The 22,613-nt window shown below is 38.6% G+C and overlaps 1 protein-coding gene across 5 annotated transcripts in view; it reads right to left on the bottom strand.

The window, feature by feature from the left end:
• Positions 1–15,498: 15,498 nt before the first annotated feature.
• Positions 15,499–22,613, bottom strand: part of LOC108241329 (BAH and coiled-coil domain-containing protein 1) — a 57,162-nt gene continuing 50,047 nt past the window's right edge. For all 5 annotated transcript variants that reach the window (XM_017425382.3, XM_037978644.1, XM_037978645.1 and 2 more), the window contains exons 22-28: positions 22,282–22,357; positions 20,115–20,223; positions 19,919–20,035; positions 19,666–19,827; positions 18,163–19,397; positions 17,784–18,020; positions 15,499–17,669 (exon numbers count right to left, since the gene is read on the bottom strand). In XM_017425382.3, coding sequence (XP_017280871.1) covers positions 17,460–17,669; positions 17,784–18,020; positions 18,163–19,397; positions 19,666–19,827; positions 19,919–20,035; positions 20,115–20,223; positions 22,282–22,357 — 2,146 coding nt within the window. In that variant the 3' untranslated portion in view covers positions 15,499–17,459. The remainder of the gene's footprint in view (positions 17,670–17,783; positions 18,021–18,162; positions 19,398–19,665; positions 19,828–19,918; positions 20,036–20,114; positions 20,224–22,281; positions 22,358–22,613) is intronic.

The following is a 22,613-nucleotide window of genomic DNA, read 5'->3' as shown; positions in this document are numbered from 1 at the left end:
GTCAATGTCATTTCAAGAAATACAGATAAACAATCTGATTTATTATGACTTGCAATAGTTTATATTATTTTTGTGTGTTGAACAAAATTCAGTGAACACATAAAGCAATATACAAACATTGTCTTAATCCATCTGCATATTCAATATGTCAATTAAAGCAGAATCTGTTGTGATCTGTTATCTAATTAATAGCTAATAAATTTACTCTCCATGTGTAGCTAAACTAAAAAAATAAGTTAAATGTTTTTTTTGTTCTTCGATTCTCTTATTCACAAAGACCCACTTACATTTTTATGTTTTTCTTTCTTGTGATAACTAGATGGCAGCACTGTTCTGTATCAGTGCATAACAGCGGTTTATTTGTTCAGCTAAATTAAATATCATTAATAGGAGAAAAAATAAATGCATTTGCAATGTCATTTTACTGTGTATAATTTATTATAATTTACAGAGAATATATTCAATTTCATATACATTTTTTGTCTTTGAGATATAAAATTCACCCCTCTGTGAGTACAAGTTTTTTATTTTGAGACAATAAAAACTGGGGTGTTGATAAATGATAACAGCTTATTATTTTCTAGCTTCTTAGTTCTGTATAAATAATTTGCAAATACTGATGTAACTACATGTGCTAATGCAGAAAATGTATGTTTTAAAATTATACTGATAATGCATGCTCAACTGAGTACATCTGGACACTTATTTTGTCACACACCCACTGAAATTAGAATATGATACACATAAAATACCAAAGTGTGTGTGTGTGTGGGTAGGGATGAGGGGTTGGGTGATAGAAATGATAGACTTAGGTTACAATATGACTTAATTTAGGATAAATGAACTTACAACTGAAGATTTTTATTTCTGTTGTTGTGTTTGATTTTTACCAGTAGATGTCAGTGTTGTCTGTTGATAGGATCTGGTTTTCATATCTTTGGTATTTGGATTCTTTTGTTCAGCTCATACTGTTAAATAGGAGTTGCTTAGACAGTTCAGTCTAAACTAAAAGTGAAACAAAATCATCCCAAGATGAAGTAGTGACTTTGTTCTTAAATCAGGAAGTAATCCTTCCTTGTTTCCTTTTGGAAGGACAAACTACAGGATAACCAAGTTGTGAAAAGTCAAAAAGAAAAATAACACGTCTCTGATGATTAAAATAAAACATAAACTATCATTTAAATGGCGCTACTTTCAAACAAATCTGTCTACATGTGTTTTTCCCTTTGAGTTTATTTGTTTTTCACTCCTTTTACTTTAAGTTAGTCATATTTGCAATTAAACTTGATTTTTAAGTTCTAGTCAAAATAACAATTGACAACTGTAAAAATAAAAAGTGATCAGTGAAGAAAGAAGTTACAAAAATGTATTTGCACACATTTTTGTACATTTATGCCCTCATGCACAGATCAAACGATGGGCTGAGGTCGCCTCTTAAGCACAAGAATGGATTAATGTGCCCAGCATTATTATTTCATTTATTACTGTCCTGGACCTTTTCAGATAAAACCATTTTTTCAGGTCGTCATCCATTAGCACCTTTAGTCTTCATCTCTTAGCGTGTCATTTAGTCAGAGCTCCATTTAAAGGGCCAGCACTCTCTCTGTTTAGCTTGCATTTCAAAGCACACAGAGTATAGTCAAGGTTGTCTTATTAAAGACTGAGCAGAGCCACCTTTCAGAGGAGTAAATAGATTTGTTTTTATTTTTTATTTATTAAACTATTACAGAATTTACTCTTGGGTTAAACCAGAAAATTGCACTCTTAATGTGAAGTCAAAGCAATGTTTTGACTTTACAATGTTTTACATTCTTAAATTTTTATTATTTTTTTTATTATTCAACATAAATGGGTGTCATTTTGTGGTTGTGAATGAGATTTATATAAAATAAAAATAGAATGGCATAACTGCTACTTTAACGCCTATGTCCTACATAGTGTATGTGGATTCAAAAATGTCCTTTCTTTGCTCTCCTGTGCTCCCATTGGACCCTCCAGCTGCCCCCTCTAAAACCAGCAGAGGAAAACGAACTATAAGACAAGCAGTTAAAGTAAAATGTAAAATGGCTTGCTTGGCTAGGATTCTCCTTCCTCAGCAGCTTGGTGACCCCACTAATCCAGGTGTTCATTCACATACAGGGCGAACCTCCCACAGGCCGCTAACGGCAGACCCTACTGTGTTTTCCCAGCATCCGCTCAGCCTGGCTGCGGCCCTCTCACTCAGTGTGGCAGGTCCTGGTCCTACAACAGTGTAATTGGGACTGCCAATGAGCTCAGTAGGAGCAGCCATATTACGAGCCTTGGTAAATGTCAGGCTTTTTAAGACTTAGTTGTAATTCTGTGTTTGTTTTGAAAGCTGTCATTTGTATTTAAAGTGACCCAAACGTGGCACGGGCGGCTTAAAAATAGAAAAGCTGCTCATGCAGCAAGAGAACGTGGTGTAATTCAACTTGAGCTTATTGCTGTCATTGCAACATTGACAAAGACAACTCATTTCTTGAGTGACGCAGACTGTACGTTAGGTAAGCAGCAAAGTAAGCAAAGTTTTGCATTAATTAAACTGCAGAGTAGCAGAGTAGTGTCAGTATAGGCTCTTGTTTAAGCTTCAAGGGACAGGAGTTCTCACATTAATGTCAGCATTGGTTCACTGGCTCTGACATCAGGCCTAATATGTGGCCACAGCTGCAACCAATCAGCGTGTTGTTCATTTAAGAAAATAATCATGTGATTTGGAATGACAGGTTTATGTCTCTTTCTGTAAAAATGTGCTCGTTTTTGTGTGCTGTGAACTGACTTCTCGGATGAGCTTGCATGCATAGCTCTGTGTCTGCGTGTTTTTTGTTTATGCCTGTGCATGCATGCGCATACATAAACGGTAATTTATGTGCAAACACATGTGTTTCGGCATCACCACATGTAGGTCTGTTCAATCAGAGGTTTATATATACAAGTGCCTTTCAAAGAAACCAGACACACGTCACACTCCTCAGCTCTCTCCTCTGAATTTTAACTGGGTTCTCACACATGGAAAGTGTAAAAGTTAACAATTTATATAATAAATACTTGAATGTGGAAATACAGTCTTTACGCTGTGATCTCCAGACTACAAAAGGAAAACATGTTTGTTTAGTGTTCAAGCACTTTCTGTTAGTTGCATTGTTGGTTTACTAGCCAGAGGGTGAGAGAGGTACGGAACTGCAGGGATCATTACTGTTCTGTTAACCTGCTTTTAACTGCTTTTATAAGACAGTTGTAAATGTGGTTTGACAAAAACATGGCACTGGGCAATGGAATGGGCTAAAAGGCAGTCAGCTGCAATAAAATGGACAGTATGGAGGAGAGAGTAACTAAAGAAAGGGAGATCTATGTTTGAAACTCAGTTGTATATCCAGAGTTTTTCTCTATAAGGGCTAAGCACTGGCTTTGTCTCCATCCTCAGCAGTAAAATACCATTTGTCCCAGCACATACATACACACACACATTCCCCTCAAACATACTTTTGTAGCTTGTCTGACAAATTGAGCACATTTCTTCAGAAATTTTCATTGAGCAACCCGGTCTTTTTCTGTATCTCCTGTTGTTTTTCATTGAGAGGTTTCCTCCCCTCTTCCTCAGTCAGTGAGTAGATTGTTTACAGCAGAAAGTGTCTGGCATCCTCTCACTTGGCACTGTGAGACACTGACTTGGCTGGTGCTCGATAGCCCAACATCATTCACAGTCCCAGCACTTGCTTCAGTGTAATTCATGTGCTTTTGGGAGACATCCTTACTGAAATAGAGAGCATTTTTGTTGATTATTCCGTCTGTTTTTGATTACATGCTGGCTGGCTTCTGAGAGCTGGTGGACAATTTAGCTATCATTCCTAGATGGGTTAATGGGGCCTGGGCTGTAGGTTTGTGCTGGGGTTCAAAATAGATGATTGGCACAGATTTTCAGTTGTTACAGCAATGATTACTACTCAGATACATTTGTGTGGCATTCCTCTCGTGTGTTTATGAACATGAGACTTTGTGTCACAGTACGTGTATGTCTGCTCCTTAAGCTCTGATAGTGTCACAGGTTCAGGGAATGTCAGGTTTAGGCAGTCAGTCCAGCACAAACTTAAATAAATGGATTACACAGATGATCCCGAAGAATGAATCTTTGTTGGTGTGAATTTTACTCCCTACATTTTTGAACTATAGAGAAACTGACTTCAATGAAATTTGGTACATCTACATGAACCTAATAAGAAAATCATAAACATCTATCAAAAACAACCTTTTTATTTAATATCTGAAACCATTGCCATAATTTATTGACACAACATTTTGTACATGAATCAGTGATATCTCATCACACAGTCCTAGTGACCTCGTGGCTTTTTTTAGCCTCACCATATGGGTATTTGTGCTTTATTACTGAAATGTCTCAAAAAGTTAAATTGATTGCTAAAAACCTTGGTACACAGATCAATGCCCCCCTCAAGTCCATCTGTAATTGTTTTAATGATCTATTTACTTTAACTGTAACATAATTGTTAGAACTGATTTTCAATTTGTTGAGTTGTTTTTTTTCTTTACATGATGCCTGCAGAACTGTAAATGAAGTCCAGTCCCTGTTTCTTCTGTATTTAACTTATTGGTTGAACTGCATGCTGGTTAATTAATACCTACCGCTCTCTGATTTAGTAACACTGTCTTTTTGGTGGTGCTTTTGTTTTAAAATCACTTCCAGTCACATGGCAAATAATTTAAATAATTTAGTAACATCTACTGTTAAAGCTCACTTTCACACATTTTAAAGAAACTATGGTGGTGAACAAAAATAAAAATTTCAAAGACTACAAATTGCACTCCTAGAGTCAGTTTTTATTTTGTCCACTAAATAAAAGTGGCAGTCTCAATCTGTGGATGATGAGATTTTATTTTGTCTTAATGAAAACTATACTATAGTGGTAACAAAGTTTTAAAACGCTCCTAATTTCTTTACCTGTTTACTACAAGAAGCCAGACTTTGTTATAGTTTTTAAATGTGGTCTCAATAGTTCTTCAGGCTTTCCAAGAAATCATTGTGTGGTGCGTAGTTAAAAAAAAACAAAACATAAAAAAACAAGAAAAGTGGACAAGTAGAAGATAAAATAAGTGTTAGGTGGTGCTAATATTTGAGTTTACCTCAAAATATTGCCAGGCTCTCCATTAGTCTTTCAGAGCTGCCAACAAAAATATGAACTCTTGGTCTACTTTTCACAAATTATAAGTCACTGCACGTTTAACTCATCCCATCATCATTCATCTGAGCCAGTCCCCATTGTTTAACAATCCTATGATGTCAAACACACTTTAGAAAAGAGGATATCGGTGTCTTCGAGGTGCAAACAGAATTTGTGCCTTTTGAACCCTGAGATGGATGCTGCATTGTCTGAATAGTGCTAGCTTCTGCATAAGTGCACCAATTGCTCTCCGCTGAAGTGCTAAGCCTGCTGGGTGTGTTTGTGCTGGGTAAGCTTGTATTTCCTTGAGCATGCACCACCTGTCAGCAAGCTCTGCAACTGTACACCGATGTGTTGTTTATGTGAGTGTTTGCATGTTTCTTGAACATGCACTTTGGAAGAGTTTTTAGCTATGACTAGTGACAAAGTTAGCCCTATAAGTTGTTTGAAGTCTGCAGCAGCAATAAGCTTGCTGTCTCATTCTAAAGAGCTTTTAGACACTGTAATTATATTCCAAAAGCATTTGTCCCTGCATATACTTATGTTAGCACATAAGCGTTCATGCATCTTTCCCAAGGGGCAGCTACCTGATCCTATTACATTATTCACCGCACTTCAATGGGTTAAAAGCTGTCTGGCTTTATAGTCATTAAGCTTTCTCTTAGCCACAGTAAATCAACGCTGTGCCGGCAACAGCTGCTCTGATCATCTATTAAAACTTCCATAATGTTCTATGTGTACAGAGTGGTCCCTGTAAGCTGACACTGGCCTATAAACCCCACATAAAACCCATTATGACTCTCTGATCTAGTTCCTATAGAATCATAGCATAGGAAGAAGTAATAAGGGACAGATAACATAAAAGCATTGAATGAAAGACAACTGCCTCAGAGCTAATAACCATGAAGAGATGAGACAGATACACCCCATACCATAAACGCGTTTCCATCTTAAGGCACTGCAGTATGAAAAGCTATCAATTGGTTGAAGTCTTTAAACTTTAATAAGTTTAAAGCTGGAGATTTTGAGAGTAAATGACTAGTAGCAGCTGAGAAAGTAGATGAGAGTTATAAATAGGAACGTCCTTCTACAATTCTTCTTCATAAAACTAGATTGAATTTTAAAGATACTCAATGCAAAGTCATGAAGATTGATAAAAATAAACAAATCCATAAAGTAATGAACAAAATCTGCATTTTTTTCATATTGATGAATATTGTGTTCCTAAATGAAAAACTTGTGACCAGATGCCAACTACCCCCGTGCTTTTGTTTACCTATGGAAACAGCTGAAGTGACTGAAAATAGGTCAACAGTGGCGACATTCATGGAGGAGCCGTTTGTGATGGAGAAGTCCTACAATTTTGATGTATTGATGTGCATTTATGCTCAGGTTTGTTGAGTAAAGTATTCAGATAAAAAGATAGGTTAGGCTGAAACACTAAATTTACCCATCGAGAAATGTGTTTGAATGAGGAGCTCTGGCTGTATGGCGCTCCACCACCCAGCTTGATCCTTGATATTTATTCTTCAGAGTTGTTTTACTCATTCATTTTTTGTCTTTTGTGCTTAGCAGCAAATTCACTCATATTTTCAACTAAACACCTTCTCTGAGATTCTGCGCATGTCAGAATCAGCCAGATTTGTTTACCTACACAGACTAATGTAGGTCAGTCTCATGACTCAAGCTTTCATATGTTTTTTGGCAAATTCAGCCAGATTCATGGACCTACAGTTCAGAATTGCATATGAATATACCTGGAAAGCTACTCAAGAAAACTTTTTCTAACTGCACCATTTGATATAGCTCAGGATAACCTTTTTATCTTTGCAGTTTGGTTCATACTTTGCAATCATTTTTTATTGCAAAGTATGACAATATTTATATTTTATTTAATTTCCCTTTGGGATTAATAAAGTATTTTTGAATTGAATTGAATTGAATAAGTATCTGTAACTGCAAGAAAACACACTGTGACTTTCTGCAGTTATCCCGTCGCAGTGGAGGACTTTACCACAGATCAGCCTCTTGCATTGATCTTGACTATGAAATTGTGTTGAAATCAATACAATGACTTGCTCACTTAGTGGTTAGAGCTGTTGCCTCCCAGCAAGAAGGTTGCAGGTTCGCTTCCCGGCCTGAGGCCTTTCTGGGTGGAGTTTGCATGTTCTCCCTGTGCACACGTGGGTTTACTCCGGGTACTCCGATTTCCTCCCACAGACCAAAAAACATGCATGTTAGGTTAATTGATGACTCTAAAATTGTCCCTAGGTGAGAGTGTGAATAGTTGTTTGTCTCGTTCATCTATATGTGGCCCTGCGATGGACTTGCGACCTGTCCAGGGTGTCCCCCGCTTCTTGCAGAGTGACTGCTGGGGATAGGCACCAGCTACCCGCGACCCGGAATGGAGAAGCGGTTAAAGAAAATGGATGGATGGACTTGCTCACTGGACTACTGTCAGTCTGTACAGTAGCCCACACTCAGGAGGCCCGTTTCCATGGAGACACAAACTGGACATAGAACTACCCTCAGGTGAATTCTCTGTGTGACTCTCCCAACTGAAATGGTCCTTTTAGGTTTCATTTTCTTTCTTGTCCACATCCTTCTTCTTTGTCTTGTTCTTTCACTTTCTCTCCCACTGTTCAGCTGCGGACCCTTGTGTTTGACTTTTCCGTCTCTTTCTTCAGTTCACTCACTCTCTGTGACTCTCCCACTGACAGGTTCCACGGTGAAAATTCAGCCGCAAATATAAGGTGAAATTGGGTCTCTGTAACATCTGTCACAGGCAATTCAGAGGATGGACGCTGATTTGCTCCTGCTACGTTTTCACAGATGTTTGTCAGCTGATCTCATAGTGCTGCGGATACGTGCTGTTCTCTTCTCTATCCTCTTTCTGACAGAATTTTCCTTTCTTTTTTGTCTCCTCACTTTTCTCTGACATTTTGCTTTTGTTCCCCAGTTAAACATGCTGATTGCTTTTGATCATTTCACCTCTTTATTAGCACAGAGACTATATGTGGATGTGGCTCTGTTTCCTGCATCACAAGGTGCATTTAGCAGTTGTCTTAAATTTAGCACACCAACCCCAATGGATTTGTTAGAAGAAGAAGAAAAATGTTTCCAAGATGTCTGATCAAAGTCCGAGTTATTTGCCCAGGGGCTTCAAACTCATGTTGATAAGATGTCCAAGTGCCAGTTATGGAGCTTATGACTGCCTAGTATCTAAGCAAATTGTATATTTTTAAAGTGCAAGATATAAACAAGAAAGAGTGGGGAGCAGACCCATCCTGTGAAGGACAGGGAGGCGTTTAAGGACTCTGGCAACCAACGCTGGAGTCCTGGCAGCTGGGAGACTTTTTTAATATCCTACTATGACAAGCATTTTCATACATACACAGACGTGGACTGATTCATGCTCTGTCTCTTTTCTCCTTTTAATACAATCTCTGTTCACTCATGCCATTAGACACAGCGTGTTTCATTTTGTGTGAGAGGCTATTACACGTGCACCAGATCAAACTGTGTGTGTCTTCATCACCCTGAGAGGTCAAGGTGAATGTGTAGCAGCGTGAAATGCAACTGTGAAAAAATATTTTATTGAAGCGATCATCCCAGCATAATTGGGCCAGAACCAAACAAAGGTTTAAGCATCTTTCGTTTCCCCAATGTAAATCTCTGATTCATCAGTGATGATCACTTTGATCCAATCATCCACAGTCAGTGACTGCTTCTCTAAGTTCATTAGAGCTTGTTTTCATTTGTTTAGGTGTTAATGATGGTTTTTGTTTGGCTTACCTGTATGTAAGTTCTATTTTCATTAACTGATTTTTTGCAGTTTGCTCATAAACATTGATTAGGGTTTCTCCACGATTAGATTTCCCTTTACTGGTTTTAAAGTTTCAATTTCCATGACATATTTCTTGTTTTTAATGTTTTGTCTTTGACATCTTTCTTGCTCTGCTTACTTTTTTTTTTTAAAACCCTTCCATTATGTTTGTCATTGCTCCAAAAATTTACACTTACAGGAAAATTTAAAAGTTTCTCTTGATGTTGAAATAGCATTTAGAAAGAACTTGTTAAAGAGTTATTTTAACTATTTCTTATTATGGCTTGCATGTTTTTTCATGTAAAACATGTATTTGTTTAGAAACACAAATTTATAAAAACTTTCCATATTTTTCTCAAACAAAAACGGTTATTTGATTTAATTTTGTTGTTTTGGAAAGCCAAAATGCGAGATTAAATCATTTTGTGTCATATAGAGGATTCTTTTCTTCCAAAGCAAAGCAGCTGAATGAATGTTCTCTTAGAAAAGGGATCACAGGTTATTTTTTGCTAGAGGCTGTACAACATGTGATTCATGTAATAAAAGACGAAGAAAAAAAAATTAAAAAGTGTTTTGGTAATGGCAGAGACAGTTTACACTATGTTTTATAACACTCTTAAAGTCATATATACAGCCTACAGTACTCTGCAGGAGGAATCAACACACACACACACACACACACACACACACACACAAATACACTTACACTGATCCCAGCTCACATATTGGCTCTTGTATACATGTGAATGAACACTGCTGTATTGACCAAGACAGGCTTGTATTCCATAAACCCATAGCAGCAGCTATTGTGTTGTGATAAATGGACTGTCTCCTGTCCCTGCAGCCACAGGGCTCTGCGGTGCTCCAATGGGAGCTTGCAGATGCTTGGTGGCCTCTATATCTGAAGTTTCCTGTCTCCTGATTCAGCACCAGCTGTGCACACCAGCAGGGGAAAAAAAAGCACTTATGAAAGGTAAAAATAATTCACAGGGGAGTCAGAGTGTAGGATGACCCCAGATAGACAATAGTCTTCCTTTTACCTGACAAGCAAGTCAGGAAAACTGTTTCAGAGGAAGGATAACTGTAAGCACAAGAATATATCATGAAAGAACAGGAAATACCAGGTAACAAAATGTTGAAAAACTGGGAGTGGGGGGACCCTCTTAGTGAGATGCTGCAAAAAGCTTGTGCTAGTTTATTCTAGATCATCTGGAAATGATTTGAACCACCATATAACTGCATCGCATACACAGACAGTTGATCAAAAGCTGAACTTTTCAAATTTGCCTTGTGGTTTGAAGACGATCTCCAACAGTTTCCCTGGCTGACTCTGTGCCTAGAAGCCACTCGAGCTTTGAAAGAAAGCAGAGCTTTTCGGCAACAATGGCAGGCGTGCCAGCAGAGCGATGTTAGCGACCGCGGTGGGCTGTCAGAGAGCTGTGTGGCAGCTCTGTGTGGTTGAGGCGCTGGCTCTCTCCATAATGGAACAGCTGTTTGGAGCGTGATGCGCCAGGGAGCTAGAGCACAGAGTAAACAGAGAAGAAGAGCAATGTAAACAGAATGGGATGGTGGGAGCTGCATCTCTGCTACCGTGAAAGGGGGTAAACACCCCAGAGAACTAAATGAAGGGGTTGTCAACACAGGAATGCACAAACACCACTACACAGGAAGATTTGGAAAGAAATGGGGGATGTATTGCGAAAGAGTTATTGCTCTAGCCACAGTTACTATACGCAACTTATATACATTTCTTTAATGAGATAGATAATTACAACCCCAACTTCAACAAAGTTGTCAAATGTAAATAAAAAACAGAAAGCAATGAATTGCAAATCTCACGAACCCATATTTTATTTACAATGGAACACAGACCACATATCAAATGTTTAAACTAAGACATTTTTAGGAAAAAAAATAAGGTAATTTTGAATTTGATGGTGGAACCACATTTCAAAAACATTAGGGCAGGCTCATGATTTCCATTGTGAAGCATACCATCTTCTGACCTGTCTAGGAACTGTGGAGACCAGTTGTTGGAGCTTTTGGAGGGGAATGTTGTCCCAATCGTGCCTGATGTAGGAGCCTAGCTGTTCAGCAGTCATGGGTATTTGCTGGATATTTTGTTTTATGATGCATCAAACATTTTCAGTTGGCGAGACGTCTGGACTGCAGGCAGGTCAGTTCAGCACCTGGACTCTTCTACAAAATGTTGTTGTAAGAGAGACAGTGGGACGTTTAGCAATGTCTTACTGAAAAATGCAAGGCGTTTCCTGAAAAAAAAAAGATGTAATCTGGATGAGAGCATTTGTTGTCCAAAACCTGCATATATTTTTTTTGCATTGATAGTTCCTTTCAAGATATGTAAACTAATCATGCTATAGGCACTAATGCACCCCCGTACCATCAGAGAGGCAGGCTTTTGCACTCGTTGCTGATAACAGATCCCTCCCCTTTTTAGTATGGAGAACTTGGTGACCATGATTTTCAAAAATAATTTCAAATTTTAATTTGTCTGACCACAGAACAGGTTTCCACTTTGCCTGAGACAATTTTAAATTAGGTTTTTGTCCAGAGAAGACAAAGCAGTTTCTGGATTGTGTTTCCACTTGGCTTTTTCTTTGCATGATGGAGCTTTAACCAGCGTCTCTGCCTTGCACAGCAAACTGTGTTTACAGACAATAATTTATTCAAGTGTTTTGAGCCTATGCAGTGACACAGATTTTTGTTGACTGGTAAACCTCTGCCCATCTTTACTTCTGAGAGATTCAGCCTCTCTAAAATGCTCATTTTATACCCAGACTCTTACTTACCTATTGCCAGTTAACCTAATTAGTTGCAGTTATATACCCTATTCACATTTCTCCAGGACTGAAATCTCAACCCTACATCAGGGATCAGGTAACTATGTATTCTTTGATTTAATTTTTTCATGCAACTTACAGTATGAACTTATCTCCTTTTCCTCCAAGGAGGAGCATTTTCTAAATGCTATTCTTAAACATTATGAGATATTGAGTGTTTCCAGCTGCTCTGCTACATGATCCTATGAAAAGTTGCCTTTCACTTCACAACAAGCTATAATTTTTCTAGCTATTGTTCCGTCAGTCGAGTTTCGTGGGCAGTGCAAGAACAACTGCAGCTGTTGGAACAGTATTTCTTTGTAATGTGACAAAAAAGACACCACATGACGACACTTTGCATTTAGATAATGTCCTAAATTTAAGCATGGAGGTAATTTGGGGAATGACAAGTGACAACCAGCCACATTGCCTCTGCAAAAAAGCTTGACTAACGCTGAATTACCCTTTTCCTCTCATTTTCTTTTCTTAGCTAAGTCACAAAACTGGAAAAAAAATCTTCCTCATTCAAAGACCAGTTTAAAAACTGCTTTCTTCTTTTATTCATGGACAAACCACTGGGATGATGTTGAGATAAATGATACAATCTAGCCCACAAACAAAAACAAGTGAAGACCCTGAGAGGTTGGCAACATTACATCAGAGTTTGTACACAGCATATGCAGCAAGGAGAAACTGTAATCCTGTGTAATACAGTGAAAAGCTCTTTTAGCATAGCTGATACAGAATCTTTACAAGCCACTTATAATGAGCAACAGAGAAATGGATTAGGGGTGGTGAGGCTGGATGGGAGCCACAGCAAGCAAAACAAACATGGTTTGTGAGTTCACTGTGTGCTGGCACATTGCTCTGTGCAATATAAGAGTATGCGTTGGTGCAGCATAAATGCAACTTTTTCAGCTAACAAGAATTACATCATTCAAATCCTCTAGAAATGGTGTGCATTTCGATATGTGAATATAAATCCTTCTTCTCAGACCAAGGCTGAAATTTTGCTTCTCATTGTGGGGACTCTCAGAGCTATCTACAATACGTAATATATTATTTTTAAAAAAACCTTTCCACAGAAGCTCACTCTAAAAGATTTGAACTGCTACTTTAAAATAATTTGGTCGTGCTGTTTTTCCGCAGTGAATCTGTTACTCCAATCCTCAAAAATGAAGGCTCAGAGTGTAGGTGCCCTTTAAAAAGAAGCAGTGTCTGCCTGTGTGATCTGTTTGTCCTCTTCGCTTCTCCCAGCATCTTGTTAAAACCCAAGACCTCACCTCAACCTTTCTCCTTCACACTCACACACACATAACCACACCCCCCCAAAAACACACACACACATACATTTACACACACTGGGCTGTCTGTCCCCTCTTCAACCTTCTCACAGTCAGAGGCCAGACAGGGTCAAGCAGAGGGTGAGACATTTATGAGGTGCAGATATTTGTGCAGGAAAGCATTCCTCCTGTTGACACTGAGGAACCCAGTCTGGATGCTGACCAAGCTGAACCAGACAGGCAGTGAAACGTGAGGCAGGAAGGCTTGTCTGTCCAGTGAGACGTAACAGGAGCCACATTGGAGATTTCTAAAATGTTGTTCAAATAAGAAAACTGACAACTTGTTCACTTGGCAACCTCATCCTCTTCACTGATTTTTAATTAGTTTGAATTCAAAGAGTCTAAATTTTATTAGAAAGATTTTTATTGAGGCTCAGAATTCCTGTATTAGATCTCGGATGAATATCATTCTTTCTGATTTAAAGGTAATGAAATAAACCTATTTCAAAACACATTGACCTCAACTCCCTGACACTTTTAACCCCATCCTCATCTCAAATAGCACAGAGAGTGCCACTTACCCCCATGCCACCGATGCAGGAAGGGCCATGGCTCGGACACGGGGCAGTGGCCACAGTCAACACAAAAGGTTGTGGTGGTAAACAGCACTGTTTGTGTTCACTGGGCCACTGCCGGACATGACTGATGTGCCCATTAGCCCCTGCTTGGGCACTGGGGGAGGAGGGCTGGGGGTGCTCTGGCTGCATGCAGAACAAAAAGACCCCTGGGTTTGCAGAGAAAGGTCAGTGACCCGTATTGTGTCTCCTTCAGGGCTCGCCAGTGGTCATTTCACTGATTCAGGTTAGAGAAATTGGCTTTGTCAAAGCTGATAAGAGTGTATGCAAACGGACAGACGCTGTAGGTTATGGACGGTACGGGTGTGTAGAGGAATATACCTGCTGCTCCAGGCGCTGAAAGGAGAAGGGTACATGTTGCCCGAGGCGTTTTGTGCTCTAATAAAAAATTTCTGCTGTTAGGCTCAGTTTTTTAATCTAAACTTAACAGGAAAAAAAAGTGTTTCAGTTTCTATGCCTTTTGCACGTCATGCATTGTGCTTTATTTTCCACTAGGGAGCAGCCTGTTTTACTTTTATTTTTTTCTTGCAAGAAAAATGTTTGTAAAAATGACTCTATAATAAAAAGAAACCCTCAGTATTAGCTGCAGTTGTTCATACCTGTGTGATCCACAAAAAAATCTTTGATTTTTATTTTATTTGTGTTTAAAAATTGCAGCAAAAATTTAGAATATACATTCAGACTCAGCTTTAAGGTCTATCACATGGTACTAAAGAAACAGTTCACTTTAACAACAACAAAAGGGACATTATTTACTGTGAATCACTTAAATTGTAATAAATCTCTGTATTAATCAACCAATTTTTTTAGATAAAGTAACCAGCCTTTAACTGCTGCTGTGACAGATCTGTTTCTGTTTACTAAAGAGCATGAAGCTCTCAAAAACTTTGTCCAGACAGAGAAGCTTACATCTAAAAGATTTGAATCAACAAATGTAAGAATTTGGCAGAAGATGGGCTTTGTGGTCATTGATGCTTTGCAAATAAATCCAAGCGCCACTACACCACAACCCCCACTCCTCTACAAAACCTCTACAAGGGAAGTGCAGTAAACCTGATAGAATAAGTGGAAAAACAGGGCCAACTGTGCAGCCAAATGTGCAGAATTTTTTCTTATTTTCCTTAAAAAATAAGTAATTTATCTGTCTGTTCCTTTTATTAAACTTAAACAATGATTTTTTAAAAATCAGCATTAACAGCAAAGAAGACACGGGAAAACTGTGAGACACCCTTTAGACCCATTGTAGCATCGTAACATGATATCTACTTTAATGGATTATTTTACGATAAAAAAATCTTCTTAGTTTGCTTATTTAATTATCAGAAAAAATTCTGTTTGAATTATTTAAATTAAGCATAATTTTTTGTGCGTCACTTTACTGTTTGTCTGTTACAGCATTTTTGAGGCCCCTAAAATATCCTACGTTTAATTTAGTCACAAAAAAAGAAAATAAAAGTGTCTTTCACTTCTCCACCTTCATTATCTTTTACCAATTTTTCACACAAAAATTTATTGTTACTGTGTTAAAATATGTTTGTTTTTACATGCTGATGACATAATGTTTGACAAACAACATATGCAGGATTAAATTTTGGTGTTTAAATATCAGTGTGCCACATGGAAATGTTATTCGCTGTAAAAATGGACAGAACCGAAAAATGAACAAATAAATAAAAATTAAAAAAAGAGATGAAATTTTGTGTATAGAATTAGTTCGGAGACTTTTGCGGATTAGAAGAATCCAGTGTTGCTTTATTTCTTTTCACCAAATGGCCTCTATAAGACCTGAATGCAAATGCGACAGCATACCAAGAAAAACAATGTTACATTCTCATAAAGCTCGCTTGGCATGAAAAAAACAAAACTAAATCAAACAAACAGCAAAACTGACAATAAATTAAAAAAGGTTGACAAACAAAATAAAACTTTGAACAACAACGACAAAAGAAAAAAAAAATACTCAAAATTGCATATAAAACAGGACAAAAGTATAGAAAATGTAATTGGCACAAATTAAATAGGTAATTTTTAGATCGAGTGAACCAACTCTGTCCATAACTTTGTGAATCTGATTGTCCTTCACAGTTAGTTGTGGATGTACTGCACAAAACAGACACAAATGTTTATTATTCCTGCCAAATTGTCAGTACTCAACATGTCACTTTGTCAGTATTTCACCTTCATAGTTTCTCTGTTAGGTGGCATTTTGGTGCAAACTTCTGTACTGAACAAATCTGTAGGTGCCTCTGCATTAAACTATGGTAAATATATGCACATAAAGCAGGACGAGCAATCTATAAGTTCCCAGTGATTTCTGATCAGAGTTAAGCACAGGTGCTTAAGAACATTTTAAATTAAAGAAAAAAAATGACATTAAAGACACTTTGGTATTTGTAGGCCATGATGTGCTAAACTATGCCTCAATGAGTGCAATGCTCACTAAACATATTTGAATGTAAAGACCCAGTCTTCTTTTTTTATTTATTTGCGTGGACTTGATTATAGTGATTCCAGGACACTTATCACACACAAATATTGTGTCATAATGGTACACTCATGTTTGACCCGTGACAGCAGTCTCATGGGATCTGCTTTGTGTTGATGATGATGATGGCAATGCGTAGCACATAAATAAAAATATATATTTTTGAAGAATAAGCTAATGCAAATGCAAATTAACGAAACACTTTTACAAATAATAACAAAACACTTTACCCATTTTTTTTTTCTTTTTTAACAAGATAACCCCTTTCTCTTAGAAAGTGAGTCTTTTCCTGTTATAGACTTTACCTTTCTGTCTTCATCTGTGCTGTTTTTCTCGGTCTGTCTCAGTAGGGCATTTGCAGTGCAACACTAACATCTTCAATGTCAACTTTTCAAAGCAAAGAAAAAAAAATCACAATACAATGTAATCTACAACCATATAAAAATAAATCAATCGCAAACATGGAAAGATACATCTCATATATACAATATATTCCTATATAAAATAGCTTTTATGTACATATAGACAAAAGACAACAATAAAATAATTATACTGTACAATGTACACCTGAATAGTTAAGACAGGTGAGAGGTACTGAAGTGTATGGCTTGATTGGGAAAAATTCAAAATATTTACAGACATTTTTAACTTTACACCCTTTACATGTTTACAACTTCCCTGGAATGAAAAGGCATAGAGACAACCCCATGCCTCCCTGTTTGTTTTCAATCATTTAAACAAGGCTAACATTTTAACAACTGGTCCACGGTGGCAATCGAGCCTCATGTTGCACAACTAAATGCAATCTCAGCTCTATTTTTGTGACATTTCATAGAAGCCAGTCACATAAGTCTTAAAACTGGCCGCAAAGATGTCAGTCACAAAGGATCTCTTAAAAAAATAGATTAAATAGGGAATGGTAACACCACTTATTTGGAGTTTGTGATGCCCAGGAAGACCCAGTCTGTGTTACTCTTCATGAAAGGATCAACCAGTTATAGACATCCACTTCGCTTTCACAAGAATTAGATGCAAACATACTCCAGTGCATAATCACAGACTGCTCTGTTTCAGAGCTGACATTTAGTTCACTTGAGGCTTACTCATGGAATATTTCCTATTCAGGAAGCTGAAATGTGTCGTGGGTAGTCATGAATTGTTCCCCAAAGAAGTTCCTCAGTGGTGTCCTTGTAATGGTTCAGCACATGATAGAAATCCCTTCAACCGTGACCAGTTGACCAGTGGTGGGGTCATATGTCCCAGCCAGGTAGTAGAGGTCTGGAGAAGTACTGTTCGGCTTTTGATTCCGAGTCAGACACTCGTATTCCTCCCTGCTCACCACCCGACACTTATGAGAGATTGTCTGGACATCATTCTCATCCTCATGGCACGACTGGTAAAGGGCATGCTGGGGTGGAAACAGACACGGTTAGCTACAAGATAATATTGATCACAAATGGAAAGAAAACTGTCATTAAAAAGTTTTGTTTTTTACAACATTTCATGTTTTATAACAATTCACCTTGCCGTCTCGAAGCCTCTTGCCTAGTTTGGTCTCCTCAGGGTGGTAGAACCACTTGACTTTGACTACCATTCTTGAGGTCCAAGATTCCCAAAAGTTTTCAATTTGGCCTACGTATGGGAGGTTAGGACGTCCAGCTGAGAGAAACACAGCACAATCTCCAACTCTCACAGTGTCCCTGCCTCGCACAATGGCCTTGTAGAAAAGCTTCCTGGCCTTGCCCTTTAGCCCTCGTCTCTGTGGAAAACCAGACATATTGACCATCCATCTCTGATCATAATGATTACTGAAATTTCTTGGTTTGAAGAATGAAACGAGTTGTGAATCTTCATGAAGTGATTTAATGTGTGCAATAAAAGGATGAATGAACTCTTTTCACCTGCGTTGGATTTCCCGACCATCTCCACATTTGGCGGCCTGGAAGGAACGCAGACATCTTGGGCCTTGGAATATATGAAGTGTCATCTGGAAGCATCCTTGGTTTTTTGCCTAGTTCCTTGGTTGGTTTGGAAATAGAAGTCATACATTCTTTCCTCTTTAAGGACTTGCTGTTGGACACCTGGTCAGCTCCTTTGACGCTGGAAACAGCCACAGCTTTGGCCACAAAAGAGTGCTGTTGGGACCTTGAAGAAGTTGAGGGTTCAGATGACTGTAGGAGCCCCTGGTGGGAAGACAGGCAACTCTGCAGCATCAGTGCAGAACTGTCCTCGTCATCTGAGCTGTAGGATGAATCATTGTCAGATGAGCAAAGGCTGGAACTTGAGATAGAGCCTGAAGAGGAGGAGCTTGAAGAACCAGAGGAGGAAGAGGAGACAGAGAGGCGAGAATGAAAACGTCCAGCCATCCTGAGACCTCCTGCGGCTGCAGCCAGTGCAGCACGCCTCCTCTCTTCCTCTTCCTCTTCATCATCTAGATCAGAATAGGAAGTATGACACTCTCGGTGAGAGATGAAGCCCAAGTCACCATATTTCTCCTGGCGCAGAGAAGTGGAGGGCTTTCTTTGTGATGTTGCCCCCTTCAGGAGCAGTTCCACTCTGGAGGAACCTCCCTTTTTGTTGTCTTTAACCAACAGGACTGGATGGGAGTATGCCTCAGTCTTGGGCATTCCACTCACACTGGAATATTCGCCTCTCAACAGCAGTGCCTTGCTGTTTTTTGTCTTAGGAGACGTCACCCCTTCATGATCTAATTTGACCAGAAACTCTTGTCCAGACTTTTTGCTCCTTGGTGTTACCAGTTCATCTTGCCTACGTTTCTCACTATACACGCCACTCTTGGAGGTCAGAGATAAACCAGAACCTGCTCCAGTAGACTGAGTACAAAAAGAGGAGTAGCCATTTGCAATGCTTCTAAAGGAATCCACTTCAAAAGAGCTGCTGCTGAAAAGGCTTTTGGCTGGGAGGGAGGCCATTGACTGGGTCTGAGGCAGTGAGAACAGGGCATCTTCCTTCCCTCTCAAGGTCTTTCTTGGCACCCCATTAAACTGAAACAGATTGTCAGATGATCTTTTCCGGGTGTTAGCCAGTGAACTCCAACCCAAGAAAGTCGGAGTATTTTTATTGGCATTTTCAGCCTGCTGCTGCTTTTGTTTTTTCCCAGAGCCTTTTGGTCTTCCTAGAATGTGAAACAAAAATTATATACAGTATGTTTTAGCAGTATTTCATGTATAATGGCAGATTTACATCTACAGTGTTACTGTGCCTTTTCAACTCTATATTTTAATCCTCAACACACTTGCATAATCTAGAGAGAAATCTAGAAATCAAAACTTCTTTATGAATAAAGCAAGGCATTTTTGTTTAAATGTTTTGCTCATTGTAAGCATCACTTTACATCTGGTAGAAAGTTTTCGATGAGATTCTTTTCCAAGATGAATTCTCACCTGGCCTTCTTTTGATAACAGTTAGGTTTTGGGTGTTGGTTGCAGAATTAGCTGAGCTGAGTCTATCTGAAGACCTGTCACTGATGGGAGCCTGCTCCAGAATCGCACTTTTCTTGGCTGTTGTTACACTTGGTACCAGCAGGGCAGGAGTTGACTCACCACCTTAAGGACAAATTTTAGAAAATTATTAGCTTTTAGTTATTTGAAAACATGAGAGAGTCTGTTCCCATTTACACAGAGAGAAGGCACTCACACTGTATCTGGTACCCTGGAGGCAGGAGTCGAATGTTTGGGAGAGAAATTTTTCCTCTATCTCCATCATCAAACTCAACCATCACTCCACCTGGCTTCCCCTCATCTGATGAACCACCTGCATGAGACATAAATGGTGTTTTATGCTTGCTAAAAAGTAACTATTTGGATACGGTTGAATGGATATTTGATCTCACCTCTGTGAACGTAGCCTGGATAAAGGCAGCGTGAGCGCTCGCTCCAATAAGCACACACCCTGGTTCCTTCACTGAGCATGGACTCAGACTCTGGTCGTATATCCAGGACCTGGAAGCCAGACCAAAACATAATTAGGATTCATTACAGATTGCATACAATGCACCCATACAAAGACATGCACACACAAAGACATTCAAACAGTGCAGGAGCAATGGAGCATTGTGAATGGGCAGCCACAGTGCTACGTTTCCAAGCGGCACTTATCTCATGCCAATGTGCCAGTCACAGCTGAAAAGAACGGAAGCCATGATGCAGTAAATCCTGACTTGCTGAGTAATACTAAAGAGGGTCTGAATGGAGGGCTTGTGATTGCAGGTTGCCAGATCCTCCCTCCAACAATGCAGGCAGCCCCAGCATCCGCTGCTCACTGGGGGCCCTTTCAGGTTGCTTTAATTTACTGTTGCCATGGTGAGGGACCTTTTGACTGATGAGGTGTGGATGTCAGAGTGTGTGCAGAAGGAGCAGGGGAGTGATCAGTTAAAATCGGGGTACTGGTGTCAGAGTCATATAAACTGCTTTTGGACAAAATTAAAGATGCTAACATGGAAGTGTGGCATAATTAGAAGAAGCTGCTTTGTGATGTGTTTAGATTTTGAAAAAAAAAATGTTGTCAGAGACATGTTAAAATGCCAGGAGAGTTAGAAAATTATTCTGTGAGAAAGATTTATGAAACTGCTTTGATCAAATGACTGTGTTTAGCTTGATGAGCCAAGAAGATTAGTGGTGAGACAGAAAGTAAACTAACTACGTAGGGGATGGAGGGGAACTTGTGCTGAAACTAAACAATGGACAGTTAAATGCTATGATAACATTAGAAAAATATGTAATACCAAAAAAATATATATATATAAATAAAAAGTGCTTGTAAAATTGAAAAGAATGTGACAAATTTGTGAGCTCAGAGGCTCTACTTTCTTTTATATCATCTTCATTGTATTTCATTTATGTATTTTATTTTTTACATTAAGGACTTTGAGTTACTAGATAAATAAAGTTGAATTGAGTTGAGTTGAGTAGAACACGGTTCTATAAAAATGGACTACAGCTGCTCAGAAACACTTCTGTAATCTTCTGTAAATGAACAGTCTGATGCAACCGCCACAAATGCAAGTTAAACATCTATCATGCAAAGAAAAAAAAGAATATCAGTCAGAAATACTGGCTTGTTCTCTGTTAATTGGCTCTATTTTAAATGGGCTGAGGTTAATAGGAAAATTACCCTCTTGTCTGATTTATTAGAACTGGAAATATGTTTTACAAACTACAAATACTGCAGCCTTTTAGTCTAAAGAAAGAAAGGACTATCTGGTTTGTTATAAGCACTCACTTTAAGAGTGTGTTAAGGATTTCCTTGTGACTATACTTCTCTTCTAAAATTTGTTTAATGTTTAAAAAATTTGCTTGCCCCAATAATATTTCAAGTGGATCCTTTATGCTGTATGGTTTCTGGAGAAACAGTTGAGTAAAAGTCCTGCACAGTTACTGTGACTTTTAAACAGCCTTCCCTTATTTGAATTAGAGCAAATGCAAGTGATCCAAAGTGCAAACATGCCGGTTAAACTTTACTCTTCATTCTAGGCTCATCCTGTTTGGACACTACAGTGTGTGCAAACATAAAGTCCTTTGTCCTATTTGGCAATAATGAAAACCTATTACCAGTTGGAAAACATGTGGGCATGACAAAATTGCTTTAGGTGACCCAGAGCACAAAAACTAACATCCTTTTACTCTTTGTCTTCTGCTATGGTAAACATTGGTTTTACTGTAAACAGCATATGTATTATAATGGGTCAATATTTCAACACATTCCAGCTCCTTATATGCTAATTAAGCCCTGTAATATGTCTTTTTATGTAGGCACCAAAAAGATCTAATGTTGTCCCCTGTTATATCTTAAAACATGAATGGACCCAGGTGTTGGTTGATCCTGAGCTTCGTTTAACAAATATACACAGTGACTCACATACATAAACCTTAAGGTCCTGCCCATCTGTTCATGCTTACTTGGAAGTTTATATAGGGCTAAAATTTTATAAGAGAAATAGAACTGCTGTGACCAAACAAGAGACAGCTTTCTGGAATTTTACAGCAGTGAGCTAAACTTACAGCTTCCTTCAACAGTTGCTCCAGTGAATAGATTCTTGGTCGGTTTCCTCTTTCACCATCAATAACAACACGAAAGCTAGAAGATAAAAAAGAGCAGAAAGAGAAAAAATAGACATGGTTATTTTCAGAAGCTGGTATTCTGCTCACCTGGTTCCTGTGTCATATGTTACTCCCACTTTTCTGTTGTCATAGCATCGCTTTGCTGCCTGAGTCAGATGAGTGATATCAATATCTGGAGCTTGGTATGAGATAATGCATTTTTTATGGAAGGAAGTAAAAGACACAATGGAAGATAAAAGACTACAGATGATGACTTCTGGTCCTTTTATGCA

The sequence above is a fragment of the Kryptolebias marmoratus genome, linkage group LG12 (assembly GCF_001649575.2).
Source record: "Kryptolebias marmoratus isolate JLee-2015 linkage group LG12, ASM164957v2, whole genome shotgun sequence".
Lineage (NCBI taxonomy): Eukaryota > Metazoa > Chordata > Actinopteri > Cyprinodontiformes > Rivulidae > Kryptolebias > Kryptolebias marmoratus.
The sequence above is the reverse complement of the archived record's forward strand: the minus strand, read 5'-3'. Positions and strand labels throughout refer to the sequence as shown.